General features: G+C 55.1%; 1 protein-coding gene across 8 annotated transcripts; it reads right to left on the reverse strand.

Annotated features, from left to right (window-relative positions):
* Window positions 1–9,791: 9,791 nt before the first annotated feature.
* LOC133625763 (uncharacterized) lies at window positions 9,792–22,222 on the reverse strand. 8 transcript variants are annotated; one of them, XM_061999843.1, is made up of 6 exons: window positions 20,931–21,441; window positions 20,695–20,843; window positions 18,772–18,800; window positions 18,413–18,641; window positions 12,180–12,339; window positions 9,792–10,099 (listed from the first exon to the last, which is right to left on the reverse strand). In XM_061999843.1, the coding sequence occupies exons 2-6, from the start codon at window positions 20,753–20,755 to the stop codon at window positions 10,003–10,005; spliced, it is 576 nt and encodes a 191-aa protein (XP_061855827.1). In that variant the 5' UTR covers window positions 20,756–20,843; window positions 20,931–21,441; the 3' UTR covers window positions 9,792–10,002. The 8 variants fall into 8 exon arrangements, 7 of the variants coding, with proteins under 7 accessions (XP_061855827.1, XP_061855828.1, XP_061855831.1 ...); XM_061999844.1 differs by lacking the exon at window positions 12,180–12,339 and adding an exon at window positions 14,137–14,290; XM_061999847.1 differs by adding an exon at window positions 14,137–14,290 and having other exon boundaries at window positions 18,413–18,800.
* Window positions 22,223–22,533: the final 311 nt, after the last annotated feature.

Below are 22,533 nucleotides of genomic sequence, written 5' to 3' on the forward strand. Positions count from 1 at the left end.
CTCCAGCCCCAGCCCCTGCTCCAGCAGGTTCCCCTGGCTCAGGGGGCACAGGAACGTGTCCAGGTGGGGTTGGAAACCTCCTGAGCAGGAGCCTCCACACCCTCCCTGGGCAGCCTGGGCCAGGGCTCCCTCACCTCAGCACCAAAGGAGTTTCTCCTTGTGTTCAAGTGGAACTGGTTGTGTTCCAGCTGTCCCTGGCCACCACAGAAGAAGTGTCACCCCATCCTTTGATTGATGCTGCAGAGCTGGAACCCAAAGCAATCAGCAGGGCAGGCTGTCTTCACAAATATCTCCCTGCACCACTCCAGCCACCTCACCTCTCTCACAAAATGTGGTGGCATCAGCCAGACCCCCTTTGTCTCATCAGCCCAGATTGGCACTGGCATCTCATCCCCACTGCTGCCTCTCATTGCCTGGCACTGGCAGCGGCAGCATCGTCCTCTGTCCTGCTCTGGCTGTGTATCCCCCCTGTGAGTGGCAGGCATGGAGCCCAGCTGGGACAGTGTGTCAGTGAGGAGATCAAGGAAGAGAGAACAGGTATTTCAGAGCACATCCCGCTCTGCCAAGCAGCCCTGGCCAGAGAGGGGATGTGCCTGGGGGCTGCAGGGCTGCCTTTGCCCCACTGCATCCCTCACCACACATATCTCTTGCTCTGTAAAATGCACACAAGTTCTCATGCCTTCCAAACCACCAGCAGAATCGTTTTCTGCCTTTCTAAGCAGCCTGACACCCCAAATTCATGCCAGCTGCAGCTGCAAACGTGCTGCAAGCGCCGAGGTGACACAAACAAGGGGCTTGGTGGGGACACCAAGGGACCAGAGACACCCCGAGCCGCCACACAGCCTGGGCAAGGAGGTTTCCTCCCCTCCCCACTGTGCTGGATTGCTGAAGCCGTGTTGGGTGGGCTCCAAGGTGGAGCAAAGCCTGGGTTTGCCGACCTTGACCACTGTCCCACCCCCAGTGCCCCCGTGAGCACCGCCAGCGCTTCCCCGCGCCCTGGGTTGGTTTTGGCAGCGCAGCAGCACCCACAGCACAGCAACAGCTCTCTCCCAGCTGACTCAGAGCTATTCCTAGGTGAGCACTTCAATAATTCAGTGATGGTTTATTTCAGAGTCTAATTATCTCATCATTTATTCATCGGGCCAGGGAGAGCTCTGTGGCACAGCAGCCGTAAATCCCCGGCTCCTCCAGCCTGCCCCTGCCTTTCCTCACCTGCCTCTCACCTTCCCTGCCTCTCCAAAGGTGACACAATCCCATGCAATTTCCCCCCTTTCCTTTTCCCTCAGCTGCTGGGCAAAAAGAGGCAGCACAGACCCAGCATCCCCCCAACCCAAAGGACATGAGCACCGAGGCCGCTGTCTGCAACCTCCAGCGTCTTGCTTGTGTGAGCATGTGTGTGTGTGTCAACAGGAGCCAAGGCACACAGACAGATTCCTTTATTCCATCTCTCCTCAAGACTGTTCTGTAGTCTGAGCAAGAGAAAAAAAAGAGCAGAACTTGACTCCCCCACGGCCAGCCCCGATGTCAAGGCTGTTGGCTGTGTGTGTAAGACAACTCCCTATTACAGAGCTCTAACAAGGCTCAGGGTGCCACCACATTGTCTTCAGACAAGGGCTGTCTGCTCGGAAATTATCACACCTACCTCATCCCTTGCAGGTACAACCAGCAATTTAGCTTTTGGAAAGGAAAGAAAAAACCCAAACCCACACCAAAAAACCAACAAAAAAAGGAGAGAAACCCAAGTGTGGGAAAGGGAGGGGAGGGGGGGGGGGAATAAAATCATCTGGAGCAAGAAACAAGCAACGCACAAACCAGAATGAAAATGACACTTCAGCTTTAACATCACATCATTAGCGAGGTATTTTATCATGCAATTCATCTGCCTACCTACCTGCTTCCCAAACCACAATGTTCCCCTCAGAGTTCTGTTCCTCTTTTGCAATGAACCATAAATTACATGCTGACAGCTTTAATTTGTGCAAAGTATGCCTGGTTGCTTCTGGCACAAGCAGCCGGCTGCTATAATAAGGTCAATATATATTCATTGTCGCATTGCTTGATGTGCCAGATAACACAAAAATGCAGAAATGTGGTCGTTTCTTTGGGGCTACAAAGTGGGAATGATCGAAAGCTAAGAACGCTGCATCTCATCAGGGCATGGCAGGCAGTTGGCTCATCATTTATGCATGGCATGAGCAATGTTATGATTTAACTAATCATCATCAGTTATTCATCCCATTGCTGCCAGGGGACCAGGCAACACTTTCATTTCTTGCCAGTTCTGGATAATTTATGTTCCCCTATCATTTCCAGGGTTGGTTGGTTTGTTTGCTGCTTGGGTTGGGGTTTTTTTCTCTCCTGTTTCCTACTTTGCCTCGTGGTTGGCCATCAGCAGGGAAGCTCACAAGGTTTCCTCGGGAGTGTGAGGTGTCTGTGAATGGTGAAGCCTCTGAAAGCTTCTGCCTGTGGAGGAGGAGATCTGCTCTTGCAAAGGGTGACCTGAACCCTGGCACAAGGAGAAGCTGCCCACTCTTCACACAGACCCCAGAGAGACTGAGTCACAGCGTCTCAAGGGTTGGAAGGGACCTGCAAAGCTCATCCAGTGCCACCCCCCTGCCAGAGCAGCACCACCTAGAGCAGGGCACACAGGGACTCATCCAGCTGGGTTGGGATGTCTCCAGAGAAGGAGGCTCCAGCCCCTGCCAGTGCTCCCTCACCTCAACACTGATGGACCCTCACAGCACTTTGCAGAGGTTGTGTTGGTGCTTTGGGAACCAAACCGATGCTGTTTGGGCACTGGTGATGGCGCTTAGCTCCCACCTAGCCCCTGTCTTCTCATGCCCTGTGCACCCTCTGGCACCGAAAAGCATGCCCAGAAATACCTGAGAACCAGGGCAACCAGACACCTTGCAACCACCTGCCTGGCAGGAGGCAGCTCGTGGTGTTGGAGAGGTCCAGGAGACCCCTGCAGCCCAGCCCACGCTGGCTGCACAGCCACGCTCACAGACGTCTGCATGGATGGAAGGAGGCAGATGAGACGCCTTCTCCCCGAGCTCATGAGCATTTAAGAAGCAATAAGGGCTTAATGCCTGTTTTTCTTACATTGGAAGGTGGTTGGGGATGATAAATGATAGGCAATTTCAAGGCTGGAATTTCAATTTCCCCCCATATTAGCGCTGTTCTCCACTTGCAAGAGCTCCCTTCTGGGCAGCCTCCTCTGCTGCCTCCTTCCTCTCCACTCCTCAACGTGTTTTGAGGTCAGATGCCCATTTCTGGGGCCTGGCAGAGGTTTTGGGCAGCTGGCAGCGACACACAGCCCCTGTCACATCCCAGTGGAAAGCTGGAAGCTTTGAACGTGGCGCTTTGTGGACAGCACAATCCTCCTCGTGTTCTGAGACAAGTTCAGGTGCAGGCAGTGTGATTTCAAAATGTGATTTTTAAAAGCAATGAGCCAGCCCCAGCCCTGGGAAGTGTCTCTGTGGCAGAGACAAAACGTGCCTGTGCCAATGAAGAAGGAAGAAGCTTCACCTCGAGGCTCCTTGTTGATGGCTTTTTTGTTGGAGTGGGAAGCTGGACACCTTTTGAGGCTGCTGTAAATGACTTGTTGACCCAGAAGCAAGAAAAACAACCAAGGAGAAAAGCCTAAACCATGAAAACATTGAACCCAGGTGTCACACTGAGGACACCTCTGGGAAACCTCAGCAGCAGGAGCTGGGATTTGCAGCATTTCTTCTGATTTCTGCTCCTTTCCCGTGCTACTTTGTTTTCTCCTTCCACACAGAGAGATGCCAGAGGGCTACTGGGTGTCCCTGCCACCAGGACACTGAACAAAGTGATCTGAGGCTTTGAGAGCAGCCTCAGGAGCCAGGATTGGGGTGGGGAAGGAGGGATTGTCCCTGTGCTGCTGAGGATCAATCAGGGCATGGCTGGGGGGCTGCAAGCAGCTCCTGCACAAGCAGGGAGTGGATGGGGGCAGGAAAATGCAGGGACCTTCCCCACACAAGAGCTCTGCTCATTGCCTGTGCACTCTGCCAGCACTCTCTTGTCCTTAGGAGACCCCTCTGGAAACACCTGCAGCTTCACAGCTCAGGAGATTAAAACCTGGAGTTCAGTTCTGTGTGGTGAAGACGGCACCAGGGCCATTGAGCAGCCACGTCCTGGCCCTCAGCCACCATCACTCAAGGAGAGGCTGGGTGTGCTGGCTGCTCCAAAAGTAAAGCCCTGAAACCCAGGAAAGCTGGCAGCCAGAATATCTGGGAGCCAACAAGCCCCTAACCCAGCCCCAAAGAGCTCAGTGACGTCCCTCTGTGTGTAGGGGCATTTCTCCAAGTTGAGGTCCCTGAGAGATGGGGCTGTGCTCACCCCGAAGCAATTGCTCCAGCATTTCCTCCTTTAGCAAACCCCAGCTGTCACAGGAGCTGGGCAGGGTTTGCAGAGGCAGAGATGTCCTGGCCTGAAGCACCCCAGCTCCTCAGGACCCCCAGCCTCAGTGATGTAGTGCTGAAATCCACTGAAGCACAGCGACTCTGACGGTGCTCCAAGGGAACGTGTGACGGCACCACGGCTCTGATGATGTACTTACATCATATAGCAAAGCCCCATCGCTCTGATTACACCCCAACACAATCTATCAGGAGGCCATTGCTCTGATGATGTGCTATTACAGCCCATCAGAGCACCGGGGGCCTGCTGATGTGCTATTACCCGACATCAAACCCTTGTCAATCTGCCCCTGCTCTGCCATGCAATGGCCACTCAGAGCACACTGACAGAATTAAGCTTATTCTTTAAAATCTGTCTCTTTATCCACCTGTGGAGAAGAATTGATTTAGCTCAGGTTGGGAGCTGCATATATACATATGCACCTATCCATCCCATAAGGTGAGGGGCTGCCCCATAAGGGTTAGAGCTTTTAAAATGCAAGGGGAGCTGGATTTGTTGCTTGTGGGTCTCCAGTGCCAGCCAGAAAGGGAAGGGGAAAAAAAACCCACCCCAACCTGCCTCTGCCTTGCAGCCATGCCCATACCTGGGTGTTGCTGAGCATCCAGCACAGCCCTGGCTCTGAGAGAGAGGTGCTCAGCGTGCTGCTGCAGGGGCTGGAGAGCTGATTGCACTGCTGCTCCTGAAAACCCCCATCTCCTGGGTGTCTCACAGCCTGCCCTGGGGGTTTCCCACCCTCAGAGGCCAACAGCAATTTGCTGGGAAGAAGCCACCCCCAGTGCTTGGCACTGGGCAGCCTCCCTGGCTGTTCCCACTCCCACGTGAGCACACACACCACTGCAAACACAGGAGCCAAAGCTAAAGAGCAATTACCCAAAGCAGAGGAAGAATGCTGCTTGTGATGTTCCCAGTCCTGGGGCAGAACTCCACAGCCCTCTGCAGCAAAGCCTGATGTACAGAGCACAAAGCACACAGGTGGGCATGGTGGGCACTAATCCTGTGCCAGCCCCTGCCTCATCCAACCCCACCTCAAGGCTCAATAGACAACCTGCCCAGTGAAAAACCAGTCCAGCACAAGGCTGGGGATCCAGTGCTCTCCATGAAAACACAGGGGAGTGAGAAGCATGCACCACAAATACCTCTCTGACACGTGTTTCCCCGAGCTGTGGATGCACAGCATCCTTTGGCTCCGGGTGCCAGCCCAGCTCAGCCCTCCTGGGCCAAGGGCTGTGCCTGGGGGAAGCTCTTACCACCCTCACCGTTTCATTTGGCTCCAGAACAAACCTGAGGGTGGTTAATGACATCTGCATGCTTTCCAGCTCCCTCCCTGTAATTAGGCTGCCTGGAGGTGCTGCTCTAACGAGGGCCAGAGGAGTTTCCCCGGGTGCTGAGCACACAGAGCTGGCAGAGAGCTTTTGCCTTGGCTCAGGGAACCCTCTGCAAACCTCCTCTGAGGGGAGAGAAATAACAACATAAAAGGCCTCCCTTATGGCACTGCAGCTTGGCTTTGAGCGAGGCTGCAGTTGAGGAGCACCTGCCCCGACAGCAGGAGTGGTGGTTAATGGGAGAAGAGTGGTTTGGAGCTGGGGAGGAGCAGGCAGGGAGCTGCAGGGGCAGGTGGGGATGGATGGGAGGTGTTTGCTGGAGGAGGAGACCGCTAAGAGCTGTGAGACAGCCTGGGGTCGTCCTAGCTGGCTCTTTGGTGCTCCTCAAACACTCCCATCTGCAGAGATAAAAGCGCTCAGAAGAGAAGGAGATTTTCCCCACAGCAGCACAGGAGGGAGTGGATGTGTGGGGGAGGCTGCCAGCCTGGGGCTGAGCTGACAGGGGCACGTCCAGCAGAAGAGAAAAAGCTGTTTTCTTCCCATGACACTTTCCTCTAACCCCTGGGCTGCCACATTCGAGTCAAGTTTCTCCCTGTCTCCAGGTTATTGGCCCTTCTTGCATGCCCTGGGAATGGCAACGGTGTCTTTGCCCCCCAACCATGTCCCCCAGCCCCTGCCCACCCCAGACTTTTCCTTGGCTACCAGTCCATCAAAGGTGAGCTGGAGTCATGGGGCTGGGCAAGTAGCAACAGGAGACAGCTTTGCCTTTGCATCCGAGCAGCCAAGTTCCCTCCCTGAGAGAAAGGGGAGGCAGAAGGGACTGAGAGCAGAGCCAGGGCTGTCAGGGACCCTGAGCAGCAGTGGGTGCAGCAAGGCTGGGAGGAGAGCAGGGGAAACCATCCCCACTGGACACTACAGAACAAAGTGTGGCCCCATCCTGCTGACACCCACCCTTTAGGTGCTGATCAGCCTTGCTGAGGTGCCCCTGAGCTCAGCCTTCTCCTCTCCAGGCTGAACAGCCCCAGGTCCCACAGCTTTTCCTCCTCACAGGGATGTTCCATGCCCTCAGCACCTTGGTAGCCCTGTGTTTAGCAGGTTTGCAGCCTTCTGTGTTGACCTGCAGGACCCTCTGCAGGGTCTCTGCCTTTCCCCTTCCAGCATCTGTGAGGATGCCTCTGCCTCTCCAGGTGCCCTTTCCCCAGGAGCAGCAGGTCCCCAGTGCCTGGACTGAGTGGCATTTCCCAGGCTGGCTCTGGCTTGTGCAGGGGAAGTCTGAGAGAGCAAACAAAAACCACCTCAGAGATAAGATGCACATGCTTTAACCTGTCTGTGGCAGAGAGGGACCAGAGAACACGATAAGCCCGAGTTGCTCAAGAGTGAGCTTAGTGTTGTCCATTAATGAAAAGCAAAATAGCCATTACTGATGTGTCACTTGTAGAACATCCCCACTTGTGGCTGCTGAGGAGGGGGGTGCCAGCACTGGGCCCATCCCCAGCAGCCTGGCTCAGCCCCCTCAGAGGGACCCTCAGCCTCAGCCCAGCACCATGGGTCTCCTTGTGGAAAGCTGTCAGGATCCATCCTGTGCCCTCACGTCCAGGGGCTCCCCATCCAAACCACCCACTTCCAGAAGAGCCATCCAAGGGCTTGGAGCTGCCAAAACACCTTGGTGTCAAAGCACTTGGTGTCACAGCGAGAGCCGATTCCTTCCAGTGCCAGACGAGTGCTGCACACACAGCAGCGCTGATTCAGCAAAGCCCCTTAGCAGCAGCATCCCCAAACGATGCCAAACCCCGACCCTGAGCTGAGGGTGGTACCTTCAGGCTGGGTTAAGCTGGCTTGAGACAACACTGACTTCCACAACAGCTCTTTCTGGTGCAAGGTGGGCCGAGGGGACTCTTCTGCCAGGAGCAGCTTCCCTTCCCACAGCCCCTCGCTGTTTATTTGATGGTATCTTTGGGGGAAAAGGGCCATTGGTGGCAGGCAGAGATGTTGAATCAGGTTGGTGTTGACTTTCAGAGCCACTGTACAAACAGCACACTGTGGGTAAATTAAACAAACACCGGTTATAAAGCCTACATAATCAGCTTAAACTCAAAGGATAATGACACGAGTCCAAATCTACAGTATCATAAAGATAGGCAGTCAAGGACTGGCTCCAGCACATGACAGGAACAGGAGTTAGCTTTGAGAGATAACCTTGTGAGCCACAATTCACTCCCAGGCTCTGACACTCACCGAAACCCTCAAGGAAAACAGCCCAAGGAAAACAAACAGGAGGTCTGGCACTGCTGAAGAAACCCAAAGCTAAGCACACAAATGGAAAGCACGTCGAGAGGCGGGCTGGGGTTTAACAGCATCGTTCTCTGGGAGGTCACGGATGCACAGGGAAAGCATTTTGGAGGGGGGGGGGGGTTCTTCTTTCAAAGCAATGAGCTGGCAGCAAAAAGGCTGCAGGGAAATGGCTGGTTCTGAGAGAATGGTCACCAAAAGGGCCTGAGCCAGCCTGGCTCGTGCACAGCAGCCGCTGCAGCCAGCAGCCAGGGCAGCAGCCACAGAGTAACCTGGATCAGCAGGGGAAAAACACCCAGGAGGGTGCTGGAAGCCCAAGGAAAGGTGGGTCACTGCAGGTTTGGGAGGATCTGCTGGTGCTCCCTGTGCCCCTCACCCAGGGACAGGCAGCAGGAGGGGGGGTCTCACGGGGCAGGAGGGACCCCAGGGAAGGAGGGAGGTGCCAGGTGTGGATGGGGCATGGTGCAGCCCACACTCACAGGGCAGCCTCAGAGTCCTGCAGCAGAGGGGCTGGTGGTTAGGAAATGGAATTACTGTGAGCTAGCACACACCTTCAAAGCTCAGGGGTTCAATGGGAAAAGGCTTTGGCAGCGCTTCCACCAGTTTCCCCCCCCTTGCCCAGATGCTCCAGGCTCAAAACACAAACACCTCCACCAAAGAGAGGGAAGTGTCCCAGTGCTGGCTCTGCTTGCAGCCCTTGCATGTCAGCCCTGGTGTGGCCATGGGCTGTGGCCATCTGACAGCCCTTTCAGAGTCACAGAATGGTTTTGGTTGTTAAAGCCCTTGAAGCTGCTGCAGTCCCAGCCCTCCCCTCACTCTGCCCCAGCCCAGCACTGACCCCTCAGCACCTCAGCTGCAGGGCTTTGGGATCCCTCCAGGGCTGGGCACTCCCCCAGCTCTGGGACCCACAGAGCCTCGAGCCAGTCTGTCTGTGCAGCCACTTGCCTCTCCCTCAGCCTGATGCCGGTTCCCAACAGCACAGATGTCCTGGAAGAGAGGAATAAAAGTCCCCATCAGAAAGTGGTGGTTTGTGTCCATGGGTAATCTGGGCACTGGGAGCTGCTTTATCAAATCAGAGAATGGTTTTGGTTGTCAAAGCCCTTGAAGCTGCTGCAGTCCCAGCCCTGCCCTCACCCTGTCCAGCCCAGAACTGACCCCTCAGCACCTCAGCTGCATGGCTTTGGGATCCCTCCAGGGCTGGGCACTCCCCCAGCTCCCTGTGCAGCCTGGCACAGGGGCTGACACCCCTCTCAGGGAAACAGTTCTGCCTCAGCTCCAACCTCACCCTCCCCTGGGGCAACTGGAGCCCATCTCCTCTTGTCCTGTCACTTGTTACTTGGGAGAAGAGACGGATCCCAGCTCACTGCAGCCTCCAGGCAGGGAGTTGTAGAGTGTGATCATATCTCCCCTCATCCTCCTCTTGTCCAGGCCGAAGAAGCCCTTTGATGGCTGAGGAACCCTCTCCTCCTCCATCCAGCTCCCAGCACACAGCTCCTGCATCCCCGCAATCCTCACGGCTGGGGCTAATTGGGATGTTGGCTGGCTGGCTCAGCAGGGAGAGAAAAGAAAACAACCTGACAGGTTCTGACTTCCCAGCAAAGCTTCAGGGAGCAAGCAGGCTTCCCTCAGAGACGGGGAAACAAATGCCTTTTAAAAGCAAAGGCGATAAAGTGCCGAAGCTCACGCTGCCTCTGGCGTATAAATCACAGCGCCGCGTGAGCTAATGGCTGCGGCAACGGCAGTTCAAAGCGGAGAGGGAACCTCATTATAAACTTTGGTAGATTTATTGTCAGTTAATAACAGCGTTTCCAAAGGTGCCACGAGTGAGATCAGTGGCTTTTCCCACGCTTCACACATCCTTCTCTTCCCTGACGACTGTCGGAGGTCGGACGCTGCTTGCTGCGTGGCGGGAGCGGGGACCCTTCCAGGCACGGCTGTGCTGCTGTGATTAACATAATGAGGGCAGGTGAGCACATGGCGCTTCCTTGGGGCTCTTGTGCCTCAGATCCTGAGCGAGGAGAGGTGTCAGGAGCTGCTGGCAGGCGCTGTGAATGTGAAGGTAACGAAGGTGAATTATTAAAGGCTTCTCCTGCCTCTCTGATATTTTATTCCTTTTATTAAACGCAGAAGCGAGGTGTCAGGGAGCTGGGCCTCCTCCCTTCTCCCACGCCTTTCCCAAAAAGCACTGGAGAGCAGGGAAAGGCAAATCCAGCCCCGCTCTGGCTGGGCTCAGCTGCCTGACCAGCCCAAGCGACCAACCTGAGCCTGAAGCATCCCACAGAGCAGGAGCATCCCCCGAGGTCTGCAGGTGCTGGAGGCACACGGAGCTCTCCTTTTCCCACAGCCTTAACAAACCCCCCCTAGTTCTGCATTAAGCACTCCAAAGGAGGGGGTGATACTCTCAGCTTCATCACCATCACCCCGGTGTCACAGGACCGTGCGGGCTGCAGGGAGCTTGTGCCAATCAGCCGGCAGCCAGCCCCGCGCTCTCTAAACAAACCCTGATTAACTGGAGCCTGTGGCAGCCACGGAGCAAAGCTGGAGCCAATTCTAAGTGAAAATTAATGGCAAATTCTTGTAACCACATTAAGAGCCGTCTCAGCTCATTCTGAAATCGGTTAAACACGAAAACAATATGAAAGCCATCTTGTGTGCCTGGAATATAAATATTTGTCCTCATCCTTGCCAGAGCAGCAAGAGGAACGAGGAGACGTTGGCATGTGTAAACACCCTCACAAAGGGCCGCCCTTTGATGGATTGGACTGTTTGTCAATTTTTCCATTTCCTTCGTCAAAAAGTAATTAAACATTAAGCAGATGTCGGGATCTAATTGGCTCGAGAGCATATTGCACAATAGGACTTATGGCAACGGAGGGGTTGCAGTGACGTGCCTGTAAACAGGCAGCCCCTTGCCAGCAGACGCCGGCCGCAGAGCTCTCCTTGGCTTGGGAAAGGCTGTGTTTGTTCAAGCCCTTGCCCAGGTTTGCCAGCTCTGTGCCCACCAACCAGCCACGTGGGAGGGTGGGTTCAGATGCTCTTGGCATCCCGGTCCCATCGTGGGTGCATCAGCCGCGTCCCAGGGCAGGGATGGGGACCCTGCTCCTGCCTGCTGCTGCCGCCATGCCCCGGGCACCTTACAAGGACAGGAAAGTGTTTCCTTTCCTTTGAAGCCTTTTTCTCCCCTTCCCTGCATGGGAAAATGCGAGAGGGGAAAACAAGGAGGAAAAGCCCTTTGCCTTTGTGTTTATTGCTTCATTTTCCTGCTGCTTAAACTAAAGGGAAACCCGAGCATAAAAGAAGGAAAGACCTTTTTGTGGTCCAAACTGAACCTTCCTTTGTGTTTTGTGCCCCAGTTCCCCGCCTGCCTCAGCACAGCACCCAGCAGCCCCCAGTCCCCATCCTCACCGGGGGAAATGCTGCTGGGGGATGGGACCCGGGGGTCCGAGGGGGCCACGCAGGCTCTTAAGCAATAATCCTTGTTTCATTACTCATCCCTAGCAGAAACCTCACAGCTGGGAGTGAGGGATATGGGCCTGTTTAAGCAGCTGGAGTGTTGTGGGGGGGACCCTAGAGAGGAGCAGCGAGCCCCCAGCTTCTCCCGCCAGCCTTGGCTTTGCAATTAGCCGCCGGCACTGCCAGCGAGCACTGACACCCGAAACACCCTCAGCTGCGGGGTCAGAGGAGCTCAAATGTCTCATCCTGGGACAGAGATACCTTCCTGGAAGAGGATACGTCCTGGATGTCCTGTGCTACGTGCTGGGGTTTATCTTGTCAGCCTGTCCTGGTGCAGGAAGGCGGCGCCGCCGGTGCTGGTGCCAGCAGAGCCTTTCCTCCGGCGCTGGCACGGCTCAGGGCGGCTGCAGCTCTCTGCATGCCAGGGAGCTCTGGGATGCTCTGCAGCAGCGGGGCTGAGGGGTGTGTGGAGCCCAGGAGGGCCCTGTGGGAGAGCAGCTCTGCAGCACGTCTGTCTGCCACCTCTGGGCATTTCAGCTGCTTTTCTTGAGAAGAGCCGTGACGCCGTTCCCGCTTTCGTTGGAAGGATGCGGGTCTGAAAGGCCGAGGGGTTTATTCCCCAGAAAGACAGGGCAGGTTTACAACCCTCTCCCCCTCCCAAAAAAAAAGCACCTGTAGATGATGTTTTGATGTGGGATGAGTTTGGATGCGATTGTGTGGCTGATTTTGGCTGTGATCCGCGATGGGAAGCTCCTGCGCACAGCCACACCGGCCATGGGGGAGTGGTGGCCTCTCTTGCCGTCAATCTGTGTGATTTCTGAGCAGGTCAGACCTGCAGGGATATATTTCATCGAGATTAATTAGCTGACCAAGTGCCAAGGGAGGAAAAGACCACGCTTTGCATCCTGCTCAGTCAGCAGGAAATGTCACCCTCTCGTGGTGCCCGTCACCGTGGCGTCAGGCCGCCTGCCAGCTCCCACGGCGGCTGTGCCCACACAGGGCGGGCGGCAGCGGCGCCAGGGGAAGGGCAGCTCTCGTTTGCAGGAGGCAGAGGAAACATCCCTGTTTAGCAAAGGCACCCAGCACGCTCCCAGCACGCTCTGCCCCGCCGGCAGCCTCCCGCAGCCCCTCAGCCCCGGCCCTTTGCTGCAGCTTCCCTGAGCGAAGAGAGGGATCCTCCTTGTCTCCCGGCTGGCCCTGCCCAGGAGATGCTGTCTGCAAACCTTCCCAGTGCTGGTGCTCAGGAATGAAAACACAAAGACAAGGTGCCATAACTTTGGGTGATGAATCTGTTCTCAGAAGGGTTTGGTTCATCCCTGGCTCTGGCCCCAGGGCTGCTGCTGGATTCATAGCATCACAGAATCTCAAGGGCTGGAAGGGACCTGCAAAGCTCATCCAGTGCCACCCCCCTGCCAGAGCAGCACCACCTAGAGCAGGGCACACAGGGACTCATCCAGCTGGGTTGGGATGTCTCCAGAGAAGGAGCCTCCACAGCCCATCTGGGCAGCCCCTGCCAGTGCTCCCTCACCTCAACAGGGAAGGAATTCTTCCTTGTGTTTCCTTGGAACCTCTTCTGTTCCAGCTTGTACCTGTTGCCCCTTGTCCTGTCATTGGCCATCCCTGAGCACAGCCTGGCTCCAGCCTCCTCACACCCACCCTTGATGCATCTTTAACCATGAATGAGCTCACCCCTCAGCCTCCTCCAAGCTGCAGAGCCCCAGCTCCCTCAGCCTTTCATCACAAGTGAGATGCTCCACTCCATCACCTTCGTGGCTGTGGAATTCAGCTGTACCAAAGCCACAGCCTTTATCCAGAGCAGAGAGGCTCAGCCCAGAGCTGTTATTTCCCTCTGCCATTCACCCACCTGATTAAACAGCCACACGAGCTTTCGATCAACGCAAAGCTCCGCTGAAGCCACACGGTGACCTGGCCAATATTTGCAGGGCAGATCGATGCTCTGCTCACCTCATGGGAACAGCAGCCATGGGCTTGGACTGTTTGCTCCTGCTCCTGCTCAGTCCCCACAACCAAACACTCCCCTTTGCCCAGCCAGAAGAATCATGCAACGTGCCCAAGGGCTGTGCTGGGAGCAGGAGCTGCCGTGCCGGGCACAGGCTGTGTGTGTGTGCTCTGTGCCCAGCCCTGGGCTGAGCTCAGCCCCTTCCAGCAGCTCCCTGCTTGGCCCCTTCCAGCAGCTCCCTTCCTCCCAGCTCCTGCCCAACCAGTGCTTTCTGACCAGCAAAAAAAAAAAGCACATTATAATTTACAATAAAGACATGGGAACAGTGACATTTACTGCAGACCCCGTGCTCATTAAAACAGTCTCATTGCCTCATTAATTCCATTCTTCAGAAATTATGTTCATTTTTATGCACTGCATTAGCTCCTCATGCATTTCACATGCTGCTGCTCCACATTTAAGGAATATGTCTCAGAGAGGTTTCCAAATCAGCAAACCCCAGTGCCCTAGAAGCGAAATCATTCCTTTTGCCATTGCTAGTTCCTGTTAGCCCACTCCAGGTAAATAAACTAATGCCACTACATTTGTCATGTGAATTTAATTACTCCAAACAGCATTAGCCTGGGCTGTAATTGTAGAGCAAGAGTGCTCAGTGACAGTGGGACTCACCCAGTGCAAGTTGGTAGTGGCTGTTCCTCTGCTTGCAGAAGCCAGGGGGAAGCAGCAGCGAGGGGGCAGAGGGCTGCCCCAAGCACGCACGGCCGTGGCCAAGGGGGATGAGCACAGCAGCCAGAGATGCAACCAGCTGGAGAAGGAGGGATGGCTGCAGAAAAGCACAGCGAATGCAGGCACTCAGTGCTCAGTCACATTCCTCTTCCCCAAAGGGAAACGGCTCCTTTTGCCCCCAGAGACTGTCCCCAGCGCTGCAGTGCCAGTGGATGGCTTCAAAACCCACCTGGACACGTTGCTGTGTGAGCTGATGTAGGTGGGACCTGCTTTGGCAGGGGGGTTGCACTGCATGATCTCTAAAGGTCCCTTCCAGCCCCCAGCATGCTGTGATGCTGTGACCTTCTAGGCTGAGCACAGGGCAGCAGGAGCACCGTGCCCACCCTGCAGCCCCTGAGCGCTGTGGGGTGATGTGTATCCCCGAGGCCACGGCTGTCTGCCCTTCTCCTGCCTCTTTGAGAGCACATTTTGTGGTGAGGGTCCTTGGTCCTTCCCTTCACCCCCAGCCACTGCTCATTTTGCAAAAGCCCTAAGATTTTTGCCATGTTTTCCCTGTCTCCTCTGCAGTGGAAGGTCCAGCCAAGGGCAAACAGCCTCCGCTGCTGGGTTCCCAGAGAGCTCTCGGGCCAAAGCAGCCACCACAGAACCAGCAGGAAAACAGAGCCTCCAGATTTCAGACATCTCTCAGACTCCTTCATTTCTTCTCTGCAGTGAGATCTTCAAGGACAACCTTCCCTCTCTGCTAGCTACAGCTGCAGGTGTCTCAGCTGATGGTACTTCCAGGAACACCTCTCACTGCTCTTATCCCCATCTTACCTCCTTCAGGCTTTCTCACTCTTCCCAGCAGCAGAGCCTTCTTTCCTGTACTTCCCAGCAAGAGGCAGCCTGCACTTCAGAGTCCCAGAATCACACAACCACTGAGCTGTTTAGCTTGGAAAACATCTTTAAGATCATTGAGTCCACCACTACCCCTGACTCTCCATCTTATTCCAGCTCAGCCAAACCCACTGCACACACACACATATATATATGTATATTTAGTCCCTTGCCCACGCCTCAGAGCTTCCCTGGAATTAATTATTTAATCCCCCAGCTGTATTATTTAGCTCTTTGAAGCATCCTGGGATGGAGATTGCAGGAAAAATGCTGCACAGACTAAACCAGTAATGCAGCACATCCATCCCCAGGTGGGAAGGGGTCCAGGGAAGGAGAGGGGGGAGAGGGGCACCGTGGGGGCTGGACCTGCTGCTGCTGCACTCTGCAGGCTCAGCATGTATATTTAACAAGGCTTTCTATAAGGAAACAAGCCTGGGATGAAGATGGGCTGTGGCATCCCCGGGTCAGCACGCTGCTGGGCTGCTGATGTCGGGCTGTACAATGTTAACAAAGGAAGGGTTCATTGGATTTCCTTCCCAGGGCTTCTCCAAGTGGTACCAGACCTCTGACAGAGGGTTATAAATAGGTGTGTCACACCTCAGAAAATGCCAGAAACTTAATGAGAACCAGGGAGATGGAAATGAAACGGGAACAAAGCAGAGGCTGCCCTGCACAGCCCTGTCCCAGCCACAGGAGCATCCTCGGGGCAGAGCTGCAGCTCAAGAGCAGTTCTGGGGCTCCTCCAGAAGAAGAGCTGCCTTTTAATGGACAACTTCATATCCTCTGCTGCTTCAGTCCTTGGCTGCTCCAGCACATCCCCACGGTTTCTCTTGCTGCATCAGAGCAGCGTTGGGTCAGGGGACACAACGGTGCCAGGGTGAGCAGCGGCAGTGCCAGCAGCTCACACACACAGCTCTGCTCCCCCAGAGCCCCGGGGTAGTGGGGGTGGAAGGGCCCTGCAGAGCTGCTGCAGCCACAGCCCCTGCTCAAGCAGGTTCCCCTGGCTCAGGGGGCACAGGAACGTGTCCTGGTGGGGTTGGAAACCTCCTGAGCAGGAGCCTCCACACCCTCCCTGGGCAGCCTGGGCCAGGGCTCCCTCACCCCAGCACCAAAGCAGTTCCAGTTTGTGTTCCAGCTCGTGTCCATCACCCCTTGTCCTGTCAGTGGATCCCATGCTCCTGACACCCTTTAGGTGCTGATCAGTGCTGCTGAGCTCCCCCTGAGCTCAGGCTTCTCCTCTGCACGCCATGGCTGGGTCTGTGCTGCTCACGGCGACCGTAAGGAAGCAAACTTGAACTTTAATAAAAGCCGACTGCTGTACCCTAAACACAAACCATTCCCTGCCTCGAAGGGAAAACACACTTCTCTCCCTGTTTTTTTCTTCATTATTATTTCAAAGCAGCCTGTTCAGCAGCAGAGCACACAAATACTCATGGCTACGCAAATAGCAACTCTTTATTTGCTCTGTTTGCTCAGCCAATATTGACTTTCCAGCCTAACACTGCTGCTATTGAGTTTGGCTACTCACAATGATGTTTGACTAGCATTAGAACAGCACAGTGATAACAGCGTGTGCAACCCAAAAAGCAATCCATCACCCCTCCGTGGGATAGGGCCATTCTCACAGGGGGGAGAGGGGGGGAAAAAACCACCACCCTGGCTGCTTGTTCACTCAAGTACAACTGTTGAATACAATGCTGGCAATGCAGCTCCTGGGTAGTTCAAACAAGCCAAGGTGACAGTGTTCTGCTGTACTTGGGCAGAGCAAACACTGCCGAGAGGCTCCGCTGGCTGCTCGGCACCTCGGCGGGATCCCAGGGGTCTGCTCGGGGCTGGGCTCAGCCACTGCTGCCTTGTGCCATGGGGAGGGACAGGGGAGAGCCCTCAGTGTGGGGAAGGAGGGTGGAAGGGGCCAGGATGGCTGCCTTGGGGGGTTTTGGCTTATCCAGAGCATCAGTGTGGCATCCTGTGAGGGAGGGGAGTGGGGCCAGCACACAGAGCTGCTGCTCACACACCCCCTGCAGCACCCACCTCTTGCACTCCTCCCTCAGCTCTGGCCTCACAGACCTACTTCCATCCCATCCCATCCCATCCCATCCCATCCCATCCCATCCCATCCCATCCCACCCCATCCCACATCCCATCTCACATCCCATCCCACATCCCATCCCATCCCACATCCCATCTCACATCCCATCCCATCCCACCCCATCCCACATCCCATCTCACATCCCATCTCACATCCCATCTTACATCCCATCTCACATCTCATCTCATCCCATCCCATCCCACATCCCATCCCATCCCATCCCACATCCCATCCCATCCCATCCCATCCCACATCCCATCTCCCATCCCATCCCATCCCACATCCCATCTCATCCCACCCCATCCCTGCTGCAGAGCCAGGCTGCTGCTGGCCTCGTTCACCTCCCATGTGAGGCCACTAGTTTGGATCAAATGGATGTGTGTGCACACTGAGAGCAGCCCCTGTCTAGTGGACACTCACCAGCCAGCTCCTGTCCCACTACAGCCCAAATTGGGTGGGCAGAGGGGACCCTCACTAACTGACTGCTCAGGGAGAAGCAGAAGGGGGAGAGACCCCTCATCTTCATCATCCTCTGGCCACAAACAGAAGGTGTGGAGGGAGAGCAAGCACTGGAGAACTGGGTATGTGAATAAACAGCAAAAGGCAAACAATGCTTCCTGCCACAAATAACTCCAGCAGGAGGAAACAAAGAGGTAATTATCAGTGCCCAGCTGCTCTCCAGGCAGGGCACACACTGCCTGTTTGCCTTGGCTCAATCCTCACTGCCAAGAGGCACCTGCACTCAGGGGTTTGTGCATGGGCAGGAGAGGACCCCAGGGGAGGGGGGCACTGCAGGAAGGGCTCAGTCAAAGTAGGTGCTGCAAGGCATGCTGCTGCCTCCCTACTCTGCTGCCTCATGGAGAGTCTCTGCTGGGTCTGTTGAGCCAGGACTCAACAGCCCAGTGCTCTCCATCAGCACACAGCCCAAGACAGGCTCTTGCCCTGTGCAGGGCTGGGCTGCCATGGGGAGCTTTTGGATGGTCCCTCGGGGTCTCTCCACCTCAGGAGCCCGACACCATTGCCTCAGCATTCCCTCACTTGTGAATTTGCTGGAGCTGGGCCATGTGGAGATGGAAGATGCTCACTCAGAGCCGAGCCCTCTTTTACTCTCACATTGCATTTTGCACCTCAGCCCCCTGGGCAGCCAGAAGTGCCAAGGCTGCTTTCACAAACCCTCCCAGCCAGCTCCTCTCACCCCCAGGGCTGTGCAGCTCAGGTGAGCTCGGGAGGAAGGGCCAAATCCTGGCCCCTTACCTGTCTCCTGGCCCCCAGGTCCATCCTGCAGCCTTTTCAGGTAGCTGTTCCTGTCCCCCACTCTGGGATGAGGCAGCACAGCTGAGCTGAGAGAGGTTTTCTGTGTCCTCAGCAAGACGAGGCAGCAGCTTCGTTTCCACGTGCACGAAGCCGGTGCTGAGCCAAACGAGCTGAGTGCAAAGGCAGGAGGCAGAGATGGCAGGAGGCTGCTGCAGGGAGCTGCTGGGTTCTGTTGGTGAAAGCAGCACTCTGGTTTGGGGAAGCATTGGTGCTTCAGTGGGGAATCACCAGCCAGGAGGATGACATACGCCTCCAGCACAGGATGGAGGCTGGAATAGACCTTCTGCTCCAGACTTCACCTGCCAGAGAAGACAAACACCTCCCTTTTCTGGGTAGGAAGGGAAAAAAGAGAAAGAAAACCTCAGCTGGGCAATAAATGACTCGTAAAAGCCCTCATTTATCAACAAAAGCAGCAGAATAGCAGGGATCTGGTTTCATCAAACCCTGTTTGTAGCTGTCTGTGTCCCAGGGAAACTTTGCTGGCTGTGCAGGGCCCTGAGCAGGGCTTGGAGAGCAAGTTTGGTCTTATTAAGCAATATCATGTCAAAGCAGTATGCAGAATGAAGCTCTCTGCTCTCTCTCAGCCTGCTCTGGGCATGCCTGGGCCTGGGGTCTGCTCAGTGACAAACACCAGCCTGTTATTAACGGCATTACTGTTGTTATTATCCACCCCACTCCACCTCAAGGAGGCTTTGTGCTTAGGTAGCACCTTTCCTTTCAGGTCTCCTGCTGCTTTACAGACATTAAACCAACGTTGGAATTTTTTGCCAAAGGCAAATGAATGCAAACCTGAAGGGGGTGGGAGGGGAAGAGGAAATCCCAGCCTTGATGCCTCCAATCCCTGCCTGCCACAAAGCAGCCACTGTAGGCAGGAAAATACACCCAGTGCTTTAATTAGAGGGTTGTCTGGTGCTTGTAATAAACACATTTGCTTGGGGTGAAGTGGAGGCACATGGGCAGAGGGGAGGATTTGCTCTGTGAGCAGCAGATGGCCCATGGGTGTTGGGGCTGGACCTCACCACGCTCCCATTGTATTTTGCACCGTTGCCTTCAATGATCAGAGGGATTAAACTCCAGCCCAGAGTGTTTTCTCTCTCTGCACCATCACAGGGGAAACTTCCAGTGCCTGCTGCAGGGTTTTTTCCCTGCCTGCAGATGGAAATGCTGAGTGCTCCTAGGGGGTTCATCCCCTGCCTGGTGTGGAGGGGTGCAGTGTCCCTCCTCGTGCAGGTCAAAGCACCTTGCCTGCCCAAACCCTTGCATGTCAGCATCAATTACAATCAGCCTGCTGTGCTTTGGAAGCAGGCAGATGAAAAGAAGGTTTCAAGTTATTTAAAAGCCAAAATGAAAACAAGACTGTTTTGTTGACCAGCATGTCCAGAAAAAGGATGGAATCCTTCACTCTGCTGTGCAGCTTGGGCACATTTCTCAGTGCAGTGCTTTGGGTGTGGGATGGGGCAGTAAAATCCCTCACAGGCTGCAGAAAGCATCCCAGCTGGTGGGAGAATCACAGCATGGTGGGGGTTGGAAGGGACCTTTAGAGATCATCCAGTCCAACCCCCCTGCAGAAGCAGGTCCCACCTAGATGAGGTGAGCTGAGCTGTCACCCCTGGAGTCAGTGTTTCCAAACTCTGCACTTTGGAACAATTTCAAATCTAAATTAAAGCAGAAAAACACACTTGAATGAGGAACTCAGTACATTTTTTTCCCCCTCAGTCATCTCTGGGCATCCCCAAGGTACAAGTTCAGAGTTGAAAGAACAATTGAGCATCTTTCACACACAGCCCAGCCCGAGCATCCCTCCAGCCACCATACACCCAGTGCTGGAGCCAGCCCAGGCATGCCCCATGAAGCCAAACCCCTCAGCAGGGGCCATCAAAGTGATTCTCATCACTTGACCACATTGCTCATGCTGAATTTCAAGGCCAGGGGCTATACCATTACATGCAAATCCTTCCACCTGACAAAGAGTTTCTTTAGGACCCCAGAGCCCCATGTCCTGGAACTCTCTGAGCGCTCAACCAGCTGCTGGGGCTATCTGAGCAGGTACCACTGTCATTGCTGCCACACTTGGGGCTTCTCTGGAGCTTTGGCTCCTCAAACCTTCATGAGTTTTGGCTCTCTACAGGTGCATTTGTGCAGTGCCTGGCACACAGGTGTGTGTGCACGTGCCGACCCTCCACATAGCACACGGCAGCGTGGGCATTCGACAGAGCACTCACCAGAGCTCCTGGGGCAGGGCGAGCTGGGATGTGGGGCTGTCAGCCTCCTGCCTCTGCTCATCCCACCACGGGACTCTCAGGGTCTGTTTGCATCTCTGAGGTGTCCAGGACAAGGTACTCTGTGATTTAAGCTTCATTTCAGCAGCTCCCTAAGAAACACAACAAACAAACACTGCAAAAAGGGGCTCGGTCCCCTTCTGCCCAGACTCCTCCAGCATGTGAATTCACTTACTCACCACTCCAAGGAGGTTTCAGAACTTGTGACTTTCCATATTTTGCTCCTATGAACAAGTGTTTTAAGGCATGAAGAAGAATTCTTGCTCTGGCTGCTCCTTCCTGCCCATCAGTGTGTGGGATCACTGTGTGGGCAGCCCCTGGATCACTCTGGGCGATGCAAAAGCCTCAGCTGCTGCTGGAGCTGCTTCCAAAGCTTTCTGGGTGAGCTGATGTTCTCTGCCTCCCAGCCTGGAGGTTTGGTCCACAGCATCTCTGTGAGGTCCCAGCTTGTGATGAACCTGCCAGACAAAAGGCTGCAGGTGCTCAGGCTGCAGCACAGCCCTTCCCCTCCTCGTGGGCACCCGTCCTGCAGAACACAGCACACGTCAGGCCTCAGCAGCAGCTGGCACAGCCAAAAATCCGAGCAGAGCTCGAGTGGGTGGTCACAGGGACTAAGGCAGGAGCTCTGGGAGCTGCTCCTACACCCAGCCTGGGCAGAGGAGCTGCTTTGCCCAGCCTGAGCAGGCACAAGGGCCGCCAGCGCCAGCTCACGCCCCTTCACACGCCTCAGGGTGCAGCGTGCCCATGGCCCTGCTGTGCTGTGGGTGCCTCTCCACGCCTGGCAGCGAGTCTCCTTCCTGCTTGAGTTGTTTTCCCCTACAAAGAGCGTCCTCTAACTCCCCTTATCCAATATTTAGCAGCCACAGCAGTTAGAGCTGTGCCTGGCTTGTTGCTCCGTGCATTCCCAACCAGGAGCCTGTGGGACAAAACATTGCTCTGTGCATCTTCCAGCTATTTTCTGCTCCCAATCACAGCCCAATTACATTCCTTCTCTGGGGAAAACTTTGAGGCAGCAGAGCTGGAGCACCTTACCTGCAAAGGGAAGCTTTTAGAGTAATTGTCACTTGTCACATGGAGGGTGTATTTGGTTACCCAAAAGGAACCCTGTGTGGATCCTTGGCTGTCCCACTTATTCTCCTCCCACAACATGGTGAATTACAGATGGACACCTTCCAAACAGCCCCAGCAAGAAGATCCACCCTGGGTCAGAGGGATGGGGGGTCACTTTTTGGGGACCTCTTGCTGAGAACCAGGGAGTGACACGAAGCTGCTTCCACCCTGGGCAGGGCACAGTCCCTGCTGGGCTCCCCACGTGGGCTGCACCCAGCCTTGGCCCCAGCCCCACTCACCTCTGGGCTGTGGATGCTGCCCCAGCTCCTTTCAGCTGCACATGAAAAGCATCTCCCTGCTTTATGGAAGAGGCTTGTGCCAATTTCTGGCTGGCAAACCCAACCTGGCAGCCACCACCAGAGCAACACAAACCCCAACATTTGGCCTCTATTGTTCCTTTTTGTGTTTGAATCAAGGGTTCAGCTTTGCCTGGAGCCTTCCCAGGACTGGTTCTTTTTCCCTTTGTTTTGGGTTGTTTCGAGTCAGGTGGTTTCCACCCCAGATAACATCACCCTGTTTGCTCCAAGATCACCTGCACAAACACGCTCCCAGCCCACGGGGGGCAAGGTTCAAGAGTTGAAACCTGCCCTGCCGCCCTGTGAGCCTCAGCCAAACCCTGGCTGGGTCCTTTCTAATCACCCCTCTCCATATTAACAGATAATAGCTGTACAT

Source organism: Colius striatus, chromosome 7 (assembly GCF_028858725.1).
Source record: "Colius striatus isolate bColStr4 chromosome 7, bColStr4.1.hap1, whole genome shotgun sequence".
Classification (NCBI taxonomy): domain Eukaryota; kingdom Metazoa; phylum Chordata; class Aves; order Coliiformes; family Coliidae; genus Colius; species Colius striatus.